Consider the following 14881-nt stretch of genomic DNA (forward strand, 5'->3'; position numbering starts at 1 on the left):
TACACACAGTCAGTTATGTTTTTAGAGCAGGACAAAACATCTGATATAACGAAATAGATCTGTGCATTAGTCTTAATGCAGCCTGTTAAAGCTGCCACTGTCTATGATCTCATCAGTAATAATCAAACGGCAATAATGCTGAGGAAAAAAGAAAAGCTATTGTCTGTAAACTTTCGTATACTTAAAGAACACTTATTTTAAATAAGTAATTGTTTTAACTAGTAGCCTGCTTATATAATAAAAACAATTAAGTACATTTTGCTCAAAGTAAATTTGATTTAAAATTTAAATGAAAATGTAGCCATGTGCAGTAATATTGAAAACTGAGAATCTGACGCATTGTGATATTGAGTTGATAATGATAATCGTAATTTAATTGAATCGTGAAATCAGTGAAGAGTCACACCCCTATTTTTAAGATGGCAGGACTGACACACAGAGATTTTGGTTAAGATCTAAAGTTGTAAAGATGTATTTGCACAGCAGAAGAATTAATTGGGGAAAAAATGTAGATCTGGAATCGGATCGTGAAGTGCCTGAAGATTCCCACCCCTTATATATATATATATATATATATATATATATATATATATATATATATATATATATATATATATATATACACACACACACACACACACAGTGGGGCAAATAAGTATTTGATACACTGCAGATTTTTCAAGTTTTCCCATTTACAAAGAATGGAGAGTTCTGTAATTTTCACCGTAGATACACCTCAACTGTGAGAGACAGAATATTAAAAATAAATCCAGAAAATCACATTGTATGATTTTTAAATAATTAACTTCCATTTTATTGCATGAAATAAGTATTTGATCACCTACCAACCAGCAAGAATTCTGGCTCTCACAGACCTGTTAGTTTGTCTTTAAGAAGCCCTCCTATCCTCCACTCATTACCTGTATTAATTGCACCTATTTGAACTCGTTACCTGTATAAAAGACACCTGTTCACACACTCAATCAATCAGACTCCAACCTCTCCACTATGGGCAAGACCAAAGAGCTGTCTAAGGACACTAGGGACAAAATTGTAGACCTGCACAAGGCTGGGATGGGCTACAGGACAATAGGCAAACAGCTTGGTGACAAGGCAACAACTGTTGGCGCAATTATTAGAAAATGGAAGAAATTCAAGATGACTGTCAATCTCCCTCGGACTGGGGCTCCATGCAAGATCTCGCCTCGTGGAGTATCAATGATCCTGAGAAAGGTGAGGGATCTGGTCAATGACCTGAAGAGAGCTGGGACCACAGTCTCAACGGTTACCATTGGTAACACACTACACCGTCATGGATTAAAATCCTGCAGCGTGCACAAGGTCCCTCTGTTAAAGCCAGCACATGTCCAGGCCCATCTGAAGTTTGCCAAAGACCATCCGGATGATCCAGAGGAGGCATGGGAGAAGGTCATGTGGTCAGATGAGACCAAAATAGAACTTTTTGGTATAAACTCCACTCGCCGTGTTTGGATCAAGAAGGATGAGTACGATCCCAAGAGCACCATCCCAACCGTGAAGCATGGGGGTGGAAACATCATGCTTTGGGGGTGCTTTTCTGCAAAGGGGACAGGACGACTGCACCGTATTGAGAGGAGGATGGATGGGACTATGTATAGCAAGATTTTGGGCAACAACCTCCTTCTCTCAGTAAGAGCATTGAAGATGGGTCGTGGTTGGGTCTTCCAGCATGACAATGACCCCAAACACACAGCAAGGGCAACTAAAGAGTGGCTCCGTAAGAAGCATTTCAAGGTCCTGGGGTGGCCTAGCCAGTCTCCAGACCTGAACCCAATAGAAAATCTATGGAGGGAGCTGAAACTCCGTGTTGCCCAACGACAGCCCCAAAACCTGAAAGATCTGGAGAAGACCTGTATGGAGGAGTGGGCTAAAATCCCTGCTGCAGTGTGTGCAAACCTGGTCAAGAACTACAGGAAACATGTGACCTCTGTAATTGTAAACAAAGGTTTCTGTACCAAATATTAAGTTCTATTTTTCTATTGTATAAAATACTTATTTCATGCAATAAAATGGAAATTATTCAAAAATCATAGTGTGATTTTTCTGGATTTTTTTTTTATATTCTGTCTCTCACAGTTGAGGTGTACCTACGATGAAAATGACAGATCTCTCCATTCTTTGTAAGTGGGAAAACTTGAAAAATCAGTAGTGTATCAAATACCTATTTGCCCCACTGTATATGTATATATGGGCCATTCTAGAGAATTGGTCCAAAGTCAGAGTTGAAAACTTTTGGAAAATGTATTTTTCCAAAAAAACGTGTATGCAAATTGTATAATATCCAAGGTACACATTTCTAGTAATTGTGCAGTTAATTCTCATATTGTAAACAAACAGATGGCTGAGTAACGCGAGAACCCACGAGACCTGGTGCGTGATCTAAGATGGCGGCTCCCGTCTGCTAGATTGTAAACCTCCTTCTTTCTCTCGTCTTTTCATAAACTTCTTTCAACTCGTTTCAAAACTGGACTATACTGTTTTACAACCTGGATTATCTCGAGGAGTATATCGACGCACACTACAACACACTCTGCTGCACCATGAATAGGGACAAACCAGATCACAACAAAAAAAGCAAAGGTAACCCCACTCCAATCTCCAAGAGACCTCGTCCCGATTCACCTTCCAGTCCAAGCAAAACACCATCCACATCACCTAAACCGCCGTGCTGCACTGAGGTAAGTGACATTCTATTCTCCATCGAAAATAAACTTTCCGGACTTGACACCAGGATCGCACTGATAGAAGTCATACACAAGGATCTCCAGGAATTGCGGCACAGTTTAGAATTCAGCCAAGAACAGATAGACACTCTCACTAAAGAAAATCACTTCTTAAAGGATTCAGTTCACGCACTTACCAATCAACTCACCTCCGTCGCCGCAGAAAACAAAATCATGAAAGAAAACATTTTAGATTTGCAAACGCGCAGCACGAGGGACAATTTAATCTTCACAGGCATCCCGGAACAAACTCCAGACGACCCCGAGAAATCACTAAAGGACTTTATGATAAAACAACTCAAATTACCAGCCGAATCTGTACAGATCATCACCTTTCACCGTGTTCACCGTATCAGATCTCAAAACAACAACAATAGACCACGACCTATCATCGCAAAATTCGAACACTACAAACACAAAGAACTGGTTCAGAGACAAGGCAGACAACTTAAAGGAACAAACTATGGACTCAAGGAACAATACCTAAAGGACATTCTCGACCGTCGAAAGCAACTTTTCCCAATCCGAAAACAGAAAATAAATGAAGGAAAAAGAGCAATCATTACAGTGGACAAATTATACATAGATGGACAACTATATCGCGATAAGGACATTACTCCCTGGCTTTTCTGAACATTTCACTCCCGATAACTCTCATTAGGACAATCTCTCTCTCTCTCTCTCTCTCTCTCTCTCTCTCTCTCTCTCTCTCTCTAATATATAAGATGTGATCTTGTTTTTGCACCTAGGTCTCGTGCCCCCCTCCCATATTCCACCTTATGTTTGTATTTAATGGTTTTTGTTTTGTTAGTGTTGTCCTGCTGTGTACATTCTGTCAATTATGTATCTGTAGTTTTGTCAGTTTGCCAACAACATTGCACTGTTATACACACACACATATGTACTGCTGTATCCTTTCAAATACATACACACACATTTATACATATACAGTACTAACAGGCCCACACATTAATATTTATTTCTGTTCACTCTCTATTAAAACATGTCAACTATCAATTTTGTAACCTGGAACGTTCGTGGTCTTGGCTCTCAGACAAAGAGGATTAAAGTTTTGAGTCATCTAAACAAACTACAAGCCGACATATGCCTTCTGCAAGAAACCCATCTATCAGAATCTGATCATAACAAAATTAAATCATCAAAGTACAGTCATTTATTCTCGGCTCACTACAACACAAAACAGAGAGGAGTATGCATTTTAATAAGTAAAAAAATCTCATTTGTTCATAACACTACAATTATAGACCCCGAGGGACGTTTCATTATCATAAACATCTCAATTAATAATAGCCCAGTTACAATTGGCAATTTATACGGCCCAAACATAGATGACCCATCTTTCTTTCAGACATTTTTTTCCACCATTTCAAAATTTTCTAACTGCCCAGTCATAATAGCAGGTGATTTCAACACAGTTCTAGACCCTACAATAGATAGATTTAACAGTTCAGACAATACACGTATCTGGAAATCTGCAGAAACCATGGTCTTGGCGATAGTTGGCGTACACAGCATCCTAACGTTAAAGAATATTCTTTTTTCTCACCAGTCCACCGATCGTATTCCCGCATTGACTTCTTTCTCACCAGTAACTCTATCATATCAAATATTTCTGAATCAAAGATCCATCCAATAGTTATTAGTGATCATGCCGCAGTAACATTAAAATGGAACATAAATAGTCCACATAAACCCATTACTAGATGGCGATTTAACATATCCCTTCTGAGAGACCATGACTTCGACAGTTATTTTAGAAGAGAGTGGGCATGCTTTCTAGAGATGAATGACTCCCCAGAATTATCTCCTTCTCTTCTGTGGGAAGCAGGGAAAGCAGTACTAAGAGGAAAAATCATTTCATTCTCCGTTCACAAAAAAAAGAAAGAGAAGGAACAACAAGCAGAATTGGAACAAAAAATCAAAGAACTAGAAGACTCCAATATAAATAATCCAACAGAAAAAACACAGGACACATTAAGAAAATATAAATTTCAGTTAAACGAATTAATCAATAAACATACCCAATTCTTAATACAAAGGCTAAGACAAGAAAACTTCCATCACAGTAACAAATCTGGTAAATATTTGGCAAATCAAATCAAACAAAATAAGGAAAAAACAACAATAGCAGTTATTACAGACACAGCAGGGAAGTCCACCAATTCACCAGAAGAAATAAATAAAATCTTTAACAATTTTTACAGTAAATTATACTCTTCAGAAAAACACCCGACTCAGAAAGACATCAATTCATTTCTCAACAATATCAACCTACCTCAACTTAGTAAACATCAAATAAATACTCTTGAATCTCCGTTAACAGAACATGAATTTTTTAATGCCCTCAAACTTATGCCGAATAATAAAGCACCAGGTCCTGATGGATACCCTGCTGAGTTCTACAAACACTTTTGGTCCATCTTATCACCACTCTTTATCCGAATGACAAATGAATCAAAACAAAAATCAAAACTCCCAGATAATATGAACACAGCTACAATTTCGCTTCTTCTTAAACCCAATAAAGACCCAACACTACCGTCAAGCTATCGTCCAATTTCCCTAATCAATGTAGACATTAAAATCATCGCCAAAGCACTAGCCTATAGATTAGAAAAAGTCACACCATCTATAATACATCCAGACCAAACTGGTTTCATTAAAGGTAGACTTGCATCTAACAACACACGTAGACTTTTTAACTTAATGTATTATTCATCAATTCACAAAGCCAAAACCATCATAGTCACTCTTGATGCAGAAAAAGCTTTCGATAGAGTAAACTGGAAATTCCTGTTTTCCACATTAGAGAGGTTTGGTTTTGGGGAGTCGTTCATTAATTGGATTAAAATTCTATATACATCACCTTTAGCCACTGTCATCACCAATGGACTAACATCACGTAGCTTCACACTGCACCGCGGGACTAGACAAGGATGCCCACTCTCCCCCTCACTTTTTACCATTTTCATTGAACCATTAGCAGCAGCCATCCGTCAAAACAGCAACATAAAAGGTATTCAAACACTAAATATACACCACAAAATAAGTCTTTACGCTGATGATATATTATTATATTTACAAGATCCTCCATCATCCTTACAAGAAACGATTAAACTCATTGACTCTTTTTCAAATATCTCTGAATACTCAATCAACTGGAGTAAATCTGCTATACTTTCATTACATTCCACTAGTTTGGATGTGACATCCCATACATTACCAATTCCTCTGTGCACCGATCATATCAAATATCTAGGTATTAATGTTTCCCCCAGGCTGTCAGAGCTGTTTGGACTCAACTACACTCCACTACTTAAAACAATAGACGAGGATCTTCAACGCTGGATGAACCTACCACTATCTATTATGGGCAGAATATCAACAATTAAAATGACTATACTCCCTAAATTAAACTATTTATTTACAATGACACCAACACAACCCACCCTTTCCTGGTTTAAATCACTAGATTCAATAATTACCAAATTTTACTGGAAAAACAAGACCCCAAGAATCAAATTGACCACCCTACAGAAACAGAGAACACAAGGAGGACCGGAAGCACCACATTTTTACCACTACTTTCTGGCCAATCAGCTCCAAAATATACACAAATGGATTCAACCTAACTCATCAGAAAGCACATGGCTAGATGTTGAACAAACAATTTGTAAGGACATTAATACTTCAGATTTACCCTTCTACAATCAGACAATCAAAAAGCATCACTGTTTTAAAATGCCGACAATAGCAGCAGCTCTGACAGCCTGGTGGAAATTCCATCAAATCACAAACTCTCCTCTTGCACCATCTAAATACACCCCAATTTGGAATAACCCAGATTTTACAGCTAACAAGAAGCCACTCAATTTACGCACATGGGCAGAAAAGGGAATCACACAACTTCAGCATCTTTCATAATAATAACCTGGCACCATTCTCCCACTTGGTTCAGAGATATGGCATTGGGAGCAATTGTTTTTTGGAATACTCACAAATCAAATCATCAATTCAATCAAAAATTGACACTAGGACAATTAATCTAGACCTCCCCCTCCCAATATCAGCGCTATTAAATATTTCTTCTTCTAAAAAACTACTCTCCAAAATATACAGAATTATATCAAAATCGGACAATACATTAGGTATACCAAATGTTAAATGGGAATCAGATTTATCTATTGCCCCCGATGCCACTTTCTGGACACAGATCTGCAAAAACATTTACTTCATGACGAAAAATGCCAATCTTCAACTTATACAATATAAAATACTTCATAGATTTCACCTTACTGGACGAAAATGATTTAAAATGGGTTTTACTTCAGAAACATGTTCACACTGTACACAAAACACCCCAGACACCTATCTTCACGCCTTGTGGCATTGCACCCCAGTTAAAGAATTTTGGGAAAATGTTACTGAGTCACTATCCAACCATATGGGATGTCACATCCCATTGTCTCCTTCCCTCTGTATATTAGGTGACACATCCATAATCAACTCAAACGATACAGATAGTAAATTACTCTTAGTAGCTCTAACTATCGCCAAGAAAACTATCCTCATGAACTGGAAATCAAGGAATAACATACATATTTCATCTTGGAAAAACTTAATAACAGACTACATCTCCATGGAAAACCTATCAACTTCCACTCAAAATAATACAACAGAATTGAACCCCTCTTTGTTATCTCTCATAAACTTCCATCAATCATGAATCCGTTGACCCTCTCTGTCTGAAGCCACCCTCAACAACACACCATTCATCAATATCTACATAAGATTATGGGGGAGGGGGGTTAGGAAGAGGTAGCAACAAAGGCTAATATCAAACTAAATCAAAAACTTAAAATATTTTTCTATTATTAATATTATTATTATTATTATTTTTTTTATCTTTCTCTATCCTTTCTTACGGTTGCTTTCTGCTATCTGCACTTTTTTTAATTTTTTTTTTTTTTTTCTTCTCTCTCTTTTCTTTTCTCTTTCTCTTTTCACGCCTCTGGGCCTCAGTTGGCTGTGGCCCTGTGTGGTTGGGTTTAGTGGTTGGTGGGTGTGCTGTGGGGCCGGGGGCCTTGTATCTCCAACCTGTACCAGCTTTGGCCTGGTTTTCTTGCCTCTGGCAGGTTCAGCACTACATGCCTTGTTTTTTTTAATGCATCACTAGACGGTATACATACATCTATTTTAAAACAAGCAAGGGAAGAGGAGAGAGGAGGAAGGAGAGGAGGGGAGGGAAAAGAGAAAAAAAAAAAAAAAGGGGAAAAAGAGAGAGAAAAAAAAATGCATACATCAGACACACACAGGGTAAGTGGGACGTGAGCATGGGGGCCTGGGCTTTGCACTGGGCTGGCTCCACACTGCACGTCACACTTTTTTAATGCATTATACACTTAACAATACATATACAGTACATATGTGAGGTAAACATGGCATGTGAGTGGCGGCCGGGGCTGAGACTTTGGTCCTTGTGCCCTGCAGCTCCTCTCCTAGATGGCTCGTCCTGGGCCTAAACTATGCCTTGCCCACGGAGGGCCCCAGAGGCAGCCTTACAATATCTTACTCTTTTTAGCTTTATTATTATTATTATTATTATTTTCTCTCTATTATTAATATTATTATTATTTTGTTATTAATACTATGATTACTACTATTATTATTATTAATATTATTATTACTATTTTGTCCTCTTTCTAATCCTCCAACTTTCCCCACATTTATTTATTTATTTATTTTTTAATTAATTACTATCCTCTAATTTTTGTTATTAATGTTACTATTATTATTATTATTATTATTACTGTTATCATTACTGTTGTACTTTTTTTTTTTTTTTTTGATTAATTTATTTAATTTTTTTATTATTTTGTTTAGTATACTTCCAAACCCAACACCCAGTCACACACACACACACACACACACACACACACACACACACACACACACACACACACACACACTCATACTCACACAAACCATGTTGGCTGTCATGTATGTTTTGTTGACCCTGGTTACTCTGTATCTGATTTGTCACCTGTAAATAGCATGTTTGCTTGCATAATAAAAAAAATAAAAAATAAAAAACATTGATCAAAAGTGAAAAAAAATAAAATAATAATAATAATTCTCATATTGTATTTTCAGAAAGTTTTCGAATATTTGTCCTCTCCCCTTTAAGGGTCTTAATGAAAAGTCTATAACATACTTTGGTTAACAATTCAGGCTGCAGACTTCCACACTCTGCTTGCCTCTTTTGATCACAAGAGAGTGTTAACTACGGCTACTCACAAATCAGGCAACCAACTGTACCTTACGACACACGACACTGCTCCACTGATCATGTACTGGTTACTCCACTGCACACTTAGGATCACTTCCTCCTCACTCTTAACCTCAACATGGTTCCTGTCACGACACATACCCCTCCAAAATGTCATCTTTCGACGTAACCTACGCTCACTCTCACCCTCCCGTGTATCTGCTATGGTTTTATCTTCACTTCTTCCCCCTAAACAGTTAGCATCTCTTGATGCTAACACTGCTAAGGATACTTTCTGCTCCACTCTTACATTTCGTTTAGACACCGTCTGCCCCTGTCTTCCAGGCCAGCCCGTACCACCCCTTCTGCCCCTTGGCTGTCTGATGTTCTCCACGAACATCGTTCTAAGCTCAGGGCTGCTGAAAGGGTATGGCGCAAATCAAAAAATCCTACTGACCATAATGTGTATCAGTCACTCCTCTCTTCCTTCTCTGCTAATGTCTCCACTGCTAAAAGGACATACTATCATAATAAAATGAACAATTTGTCTAACTCTCGCATGCTCTTTAATTTTCCTCCCTCTAACAGCTAACAACTTTGCCACATTCTTCATTAATAAAATTAAAATCATCAGTGCACAATTTTCCTCAGCCCAATCTGTCAAGCACATCTTACCAGCAAACATACACTCGTTCACATCCTTCTCTTCTCTCTGAGGCAGAAGTCTCCAAACTCATCCTTTCTAATCATCCTACTACTTGTCCGCTTGATCCTATTCCATCTCATCTCCTTTGAGCCATTTCTCCTGCAGTTGTACCTGCACTCACTCACATCATTAACACTTCCCTTCAGACTGGTGTTTTTCCCTGAGCATTTAGACAGGCTCGTATAACCCCACTACTTAAAAAACCCACCCTTAACCCATCTCTTTTAGAGAACTACAGACCGGTTTCCCTTCTTCCTTTCATTGCAAAAACACTTGAACGAGCTGTGTTCAACCAAGTCTCTGCCTTTCTCACACAGAACAACCTCCTCGACAGCAACCAGTCTGGTTTCAGAAGTGGACATTCAACCAAGACTGCCTTGCTCTCAGTTGTTGAAGCCCTAAGACTGGCAAGAGCGGATTCCAAATCTTCAATACTTATCTTGCTGGATCTGTCTGCTGTTTTTGACATGGTTAACCACCAGATCCTCCTGTCAACCCTATTGGCAAAGGGCATCTCAGGAACCGCACTCCAGTGGTTTGAGTTTTACCTCTCAGATAGGTCCTTTCATTCCATCCTGAAGATCCGACGATAGCTGCTCGCATCTCAACTTGTCTAACGAACATTTCTTGCTGGATGAAGGACCATCACCTTCAACTCGACCTTGCCAAGAAGACAGAACTGCTTGTGGTTCCATCAAACCCATCGTTTCATCACAATTTCACCATCCAGTTAGGCACATCATCCATAACTCCTTCAAAAACAGCCAGAAACCTTGGAGTTATGATTGATGATCAGCTGACTTTCTCAGACCACATTGCTAAAACTGTCCGGTCCTGCAGGTTTGCTTTATTCAGCATCAGGAAGATCAGGCCCTTTTGTTCAGAACACGCTTCACAACTCCTTGTTCAAGCTCTTGTTCTGTCCAGGCTGGACTATTGCAATGCTCTCTTGGCAGGTCTTCCAGCCAGTTCTATCAAACCTTTACAATTAATCCAGAACGAATATTTATCCAGAATAATTTTTAATGAGCTGAAAAGAACGCAGGTCACACCTCTGTTCATCAATTTGCACTGGCTACCAATAGCTGCTCACATAAAATTCAAGGCATTAATGTTTGCCTACAAAACCACCACTGGCTCGGCACCCCTTTACCTAAATTCATTACTTCAGACTAATGTGCCTCTAGAAGCTTGCGTTCTGCAGGTGAACGTTGCATTATTGTGCCATCCCAAAGAGGCACAAAATCACTTTCACCGACTTTTAAATCTTCTCTTCTCTTCTCTTCTCTTCTCTTCTCTTCTCTTCTCTTCTCTTCTCTTCTCTTCTCTTCTCTTCCCTTCCCTTCCCTTCCCTTCCCTTCCCTTCCCTTCCCTTCCCTTCCCTTCCCTTCCCTTCCCTTCAAGAAACTAGCTTCTCTTCTTTTTGTATTCTATTTATTTTATTTGTATTTATTATACAGTTAACAAAAGCAAAAAAAAAAAAGTTTATATTCTATCAGTTTTATTTATTATATAATAAAAAAAAAAAACTTGCTACATGTACTATGTTACAGTTTTTCTCAATTGCTAAAACACTAAACCCTATTGTCTGAACCAAATGCTCAGTTGCCTGAACCCGCTGATTGAATCAATCACTCTTTTGGCAAAACCATAAGCACTTTTTCACCTGTTTAGACACAACTTGCCAACACATTTTCATTGTGATGCACCCGTGCTGCATAATGGTGAGCACAGGTGACAAAAGTCAAACACAATTAAAGCACAGGTGTCACCACTTGAACACAACAACTCAAAACTGATCACACTTGTGGCTAATGATGTGAGGGAACATATACAGTAAGCCAGTTCAGAGAGCACTGGTTTGTGAGGCCCTACAATGGATAGAAATCTGAGAGGAAGAGTTCGTGTGAGAGGAGGTCGAGGTGGTCAGCGAAGACAAAGAACAGTAATATCTGATGAAATCAGAGCTACTGTGATTGACCATGTTCTTGTCCATGGTATGAGCATGAGGGAGGCTGGACAAAGGGTACAACCAAACATCAGTAGATTCACTGTGTCCACCATAATCCGAAGATTTAGAGAAGAGAACAGGTAATTACCTATTTTTGACATTATAGTACAGTATGTAAATGTTGACAGCAATTACTGTATGACATACTATAGAGCTGGTAAGTCTCGCCCATCCGTAAAACCCCACTGGACCTCTAGATTGAAAAACCGTCAATGCAAGTGAATGTGAGAAAATAATTATTTTCTCACATTCACTTGCATTGACGATTTTTCAATCTAGAGGTTCAGTGGGGTTTTACGGATGGGCGGGACTTACCAGCTCTATATACTGTACCACAGTATACTGTAAGTAAATATGTTTCAGTACATCACTGTACCAATGTACTGTAGTATTGTAATGGAGGGTTGGTCTAACTGTTTGTAGGCCTAGTATTCCATGTATATTTTTGTACTTTATTTTTACATGGGCTTACTGTACACAAGTGGCAAACGCATAAGATTTCTGGTTGTTATTACAAGTGCTATGCACAGGTTTTCTTTGTTTTGCAACATGCATTTAGCCTACAGTGAACAATAAACATTTATTTCTCCAGCTTCATGTCCTGAGCATTGTGTTTTCTATTTTTCTACGTAGTGTTTAGTGACTGTTCAGTAGTGTTTTTAATTTTGATTGACTCGGGGCACGATTTGACAACACAGTTCAGTTTTGAGCACAGATTGAACTTTTGATGTGAAAGTTTGGTTTTGCAAGAAGAGTCTGAGGTTTTGTGAATGTAGCTTGAAAATTGGGTTTTGTGTTCACAGTTTAGAGAAAAGGATAGCAGCTTTCAAGAAATGTGTCTTAGCAATCGAGAAAAACTGTAAGCTAACTGAGACTTGTTATAGCACTTACGTATTATTGCACTTTGGATAAAAGTGTCTGCTAAATGACTAAATGTAAGTGTGTGTGTATATGTGTGTGTACGTGTGTGTGTGTGTGTGTGTGTATATATATATATATATATATATATATATATATATATATATATATATATATATATATATATACACACACACACACACCTATATGTGCCAAAAATGTATAATTAGGGTTAGGTAGCATATATATGTGCTGTATAAAAATGTGTATATTTTTAAAAGTTTATCCCAAGCTTTTTGAATGGTAATATACACACGGCAGAGGACAGTGGCACTTTTCTTAATACAGACACAGCTTTTATTATCATCTACAATGAGAGTTTTTTTTTTCCCTTTTAAATTGAGAAACAAGCTTTTCTGAAAGCCATTGCAAAGGCTTTGCAATAGGCTTACATAGTTGATTAAAGTTCCAAGAGACAAAGAAATAAATTAGTTATTTAAACCATCAATCATGCGTATTCATTATCCTGACGCCAATGACAGAACGGCTCCCTTCAGCATTATCCTTTGTTTTAAGGCTATTCTAAATGCGGTAACAGGGAAACTAGTTATATAGACAGAGCATGGCCCAAGGCATTTAAAAAGTGTGTTTATATAAACCTGTATGAGCACTCTGATTAATTTTGTTGTTCATTTTACAGAACACTCACAAATCTTTCTCTTTTTCTTGCTTGTTTCAGAGCGGAGGGATTCAAATGTGGAAGTGACAGCACCAAGGCCATCTTCAGGTGAGTGAAATCAAACAGGACGCTATGAGCCATCTCTAGCCATCCATCAGTATTGAGTTTGCAGACCACTGTCTGTGCAGTAATAGGACATGTCTGTGGGCTGTGTCTCATTCAAGATGGCATGCGGTGTGATGCTTACAACCCCTGAAACGTACCGATGTACTATTGAGCGCTTCTTGCATCCACACCAACCCTGTTTTGCAGTGCTGACTTTTTTTTTTTTTAGTCTTTGGAGAGGTCATGTGGATTTACACGTAGCTGGAAAATCCAATTCTGCTAGCGTAATGAACGGGGAACGGCTCTGACCTCCCTGAGTAAAGATAGCTGGCAAGATGGATTTCATTTGTTACTCTTGTCACTTTCTAGTTTGAGTGGGAGTCACATCTTGCTTTCTCTCAGGTAAAAGCCTGGATTATTCTCACCGTGCAGTTGCATAATATTTCTGGGTGAAACGTACAGAACTTGTGCAGGTCATATTTTACCTCAAAATGAAGAAAATAAGATGTGTTATTTATTTATTTTCCAAGACTATTTTACATGAATGTTAAGCTTATCTTTTAGATTATTTGTATCGTGACATTATTTTCATTCAATTAATTTTTGGAGCACATTTTCCAAATAATTACTAGATTATTGGTGTTGCTGAGGGAAAAAAACAAATTCATAATATTACATTATTTTATTGTTTAGTTACACTACCATTCAAAAGTTTTTTTTAAAGACATTTCATGATCACATACATTTATTTGATATGAAATCCAGTAAAAACAGTAACTGAAATTGAATTAGAATTTCAAAACGACTGCTTTCTATTTGAATATATTTTAAAATGTATGCAAAGCTGTATCATTACTCCAGTCTTCAGTGTCACATGATCCCTCAGAAGTCATTCTTATATGCTGATTCGATGCCCATTTTTTTATTATAGAAAAAAACATTTATGTGGAGACCATGGATTTTTTTAATCAATAGAAATCTCAAAAGAATAGCATTTAATTAAATATATAGAGATTACAAATGTCTTCACTCTCATTTTTTTAATTTAAAATATTTTTTATTTCTGAAGAAATAAAAATAAACAAAATAAAAAGAGAAATATATAAATAAAACAGGAATGAATAAAAAATGGCATTACAATAAAAACTTCTTTACTCGCATAAAATAAAATTTTAATGGAAATTTATTGAAAAATGTAGTTTGTAGTTCTTCAAATATGCAACCGTGAAATCACACTGGCTTCTCTAGAAGCCCCAAATCAGTTTTCAAATAAAAAAAATAATCCAACTGGATAATTTTACAACTGGAACCTGGCTGTTTATATTTATGCAAAGTATCTTATTTTGTGCTTTAGACTTAATTTCATTGCCAAATTAGAAGAAGAGGCTTAGATTACAGCGTAAGAATCAGAAAGATGCTTTCAATTTCTAGCCTAAAAATGGTGTGCTGTACCTCTACTACAGATGTATTT

At 37.6% G+C, this 14881-nt stretch overlaps 1 protein-coding gene across 1 annotated transcript in view; it reads left to right on the plus strand.

Moving 5' to 3' along the window:
• LOC306854228 (protein Atg16l2-like) overlaps positions 1–14881 on the plus strand; it is a 51733-nt gene that overhangs the window by 31295 nt on the left and 5557 nt on the right. The window contains exon 16 of the mRNA XM_079392065.1: positions 13366–13413. Coding sequence (XP_079248191.1) covers positions 13366–13413 — 48 coding nt within the window. The remainder of the gene's footprint in view (positions 1–13365; positions 13414–14881) is intronic.

The sequence above is a fragment of the Barbus barbus genome (genome assembly GCF_936440315.1).
Source record: "Barbus barbus genome assembly, chromosome: 34".
Classification (NCBI taxonomy): domain Eukaryota; kingdom Metazoa; phylum Chordata; class Actinopteri; order Cypriniformes; family Cyprinidae; genus Barbus; species Barbus barbus.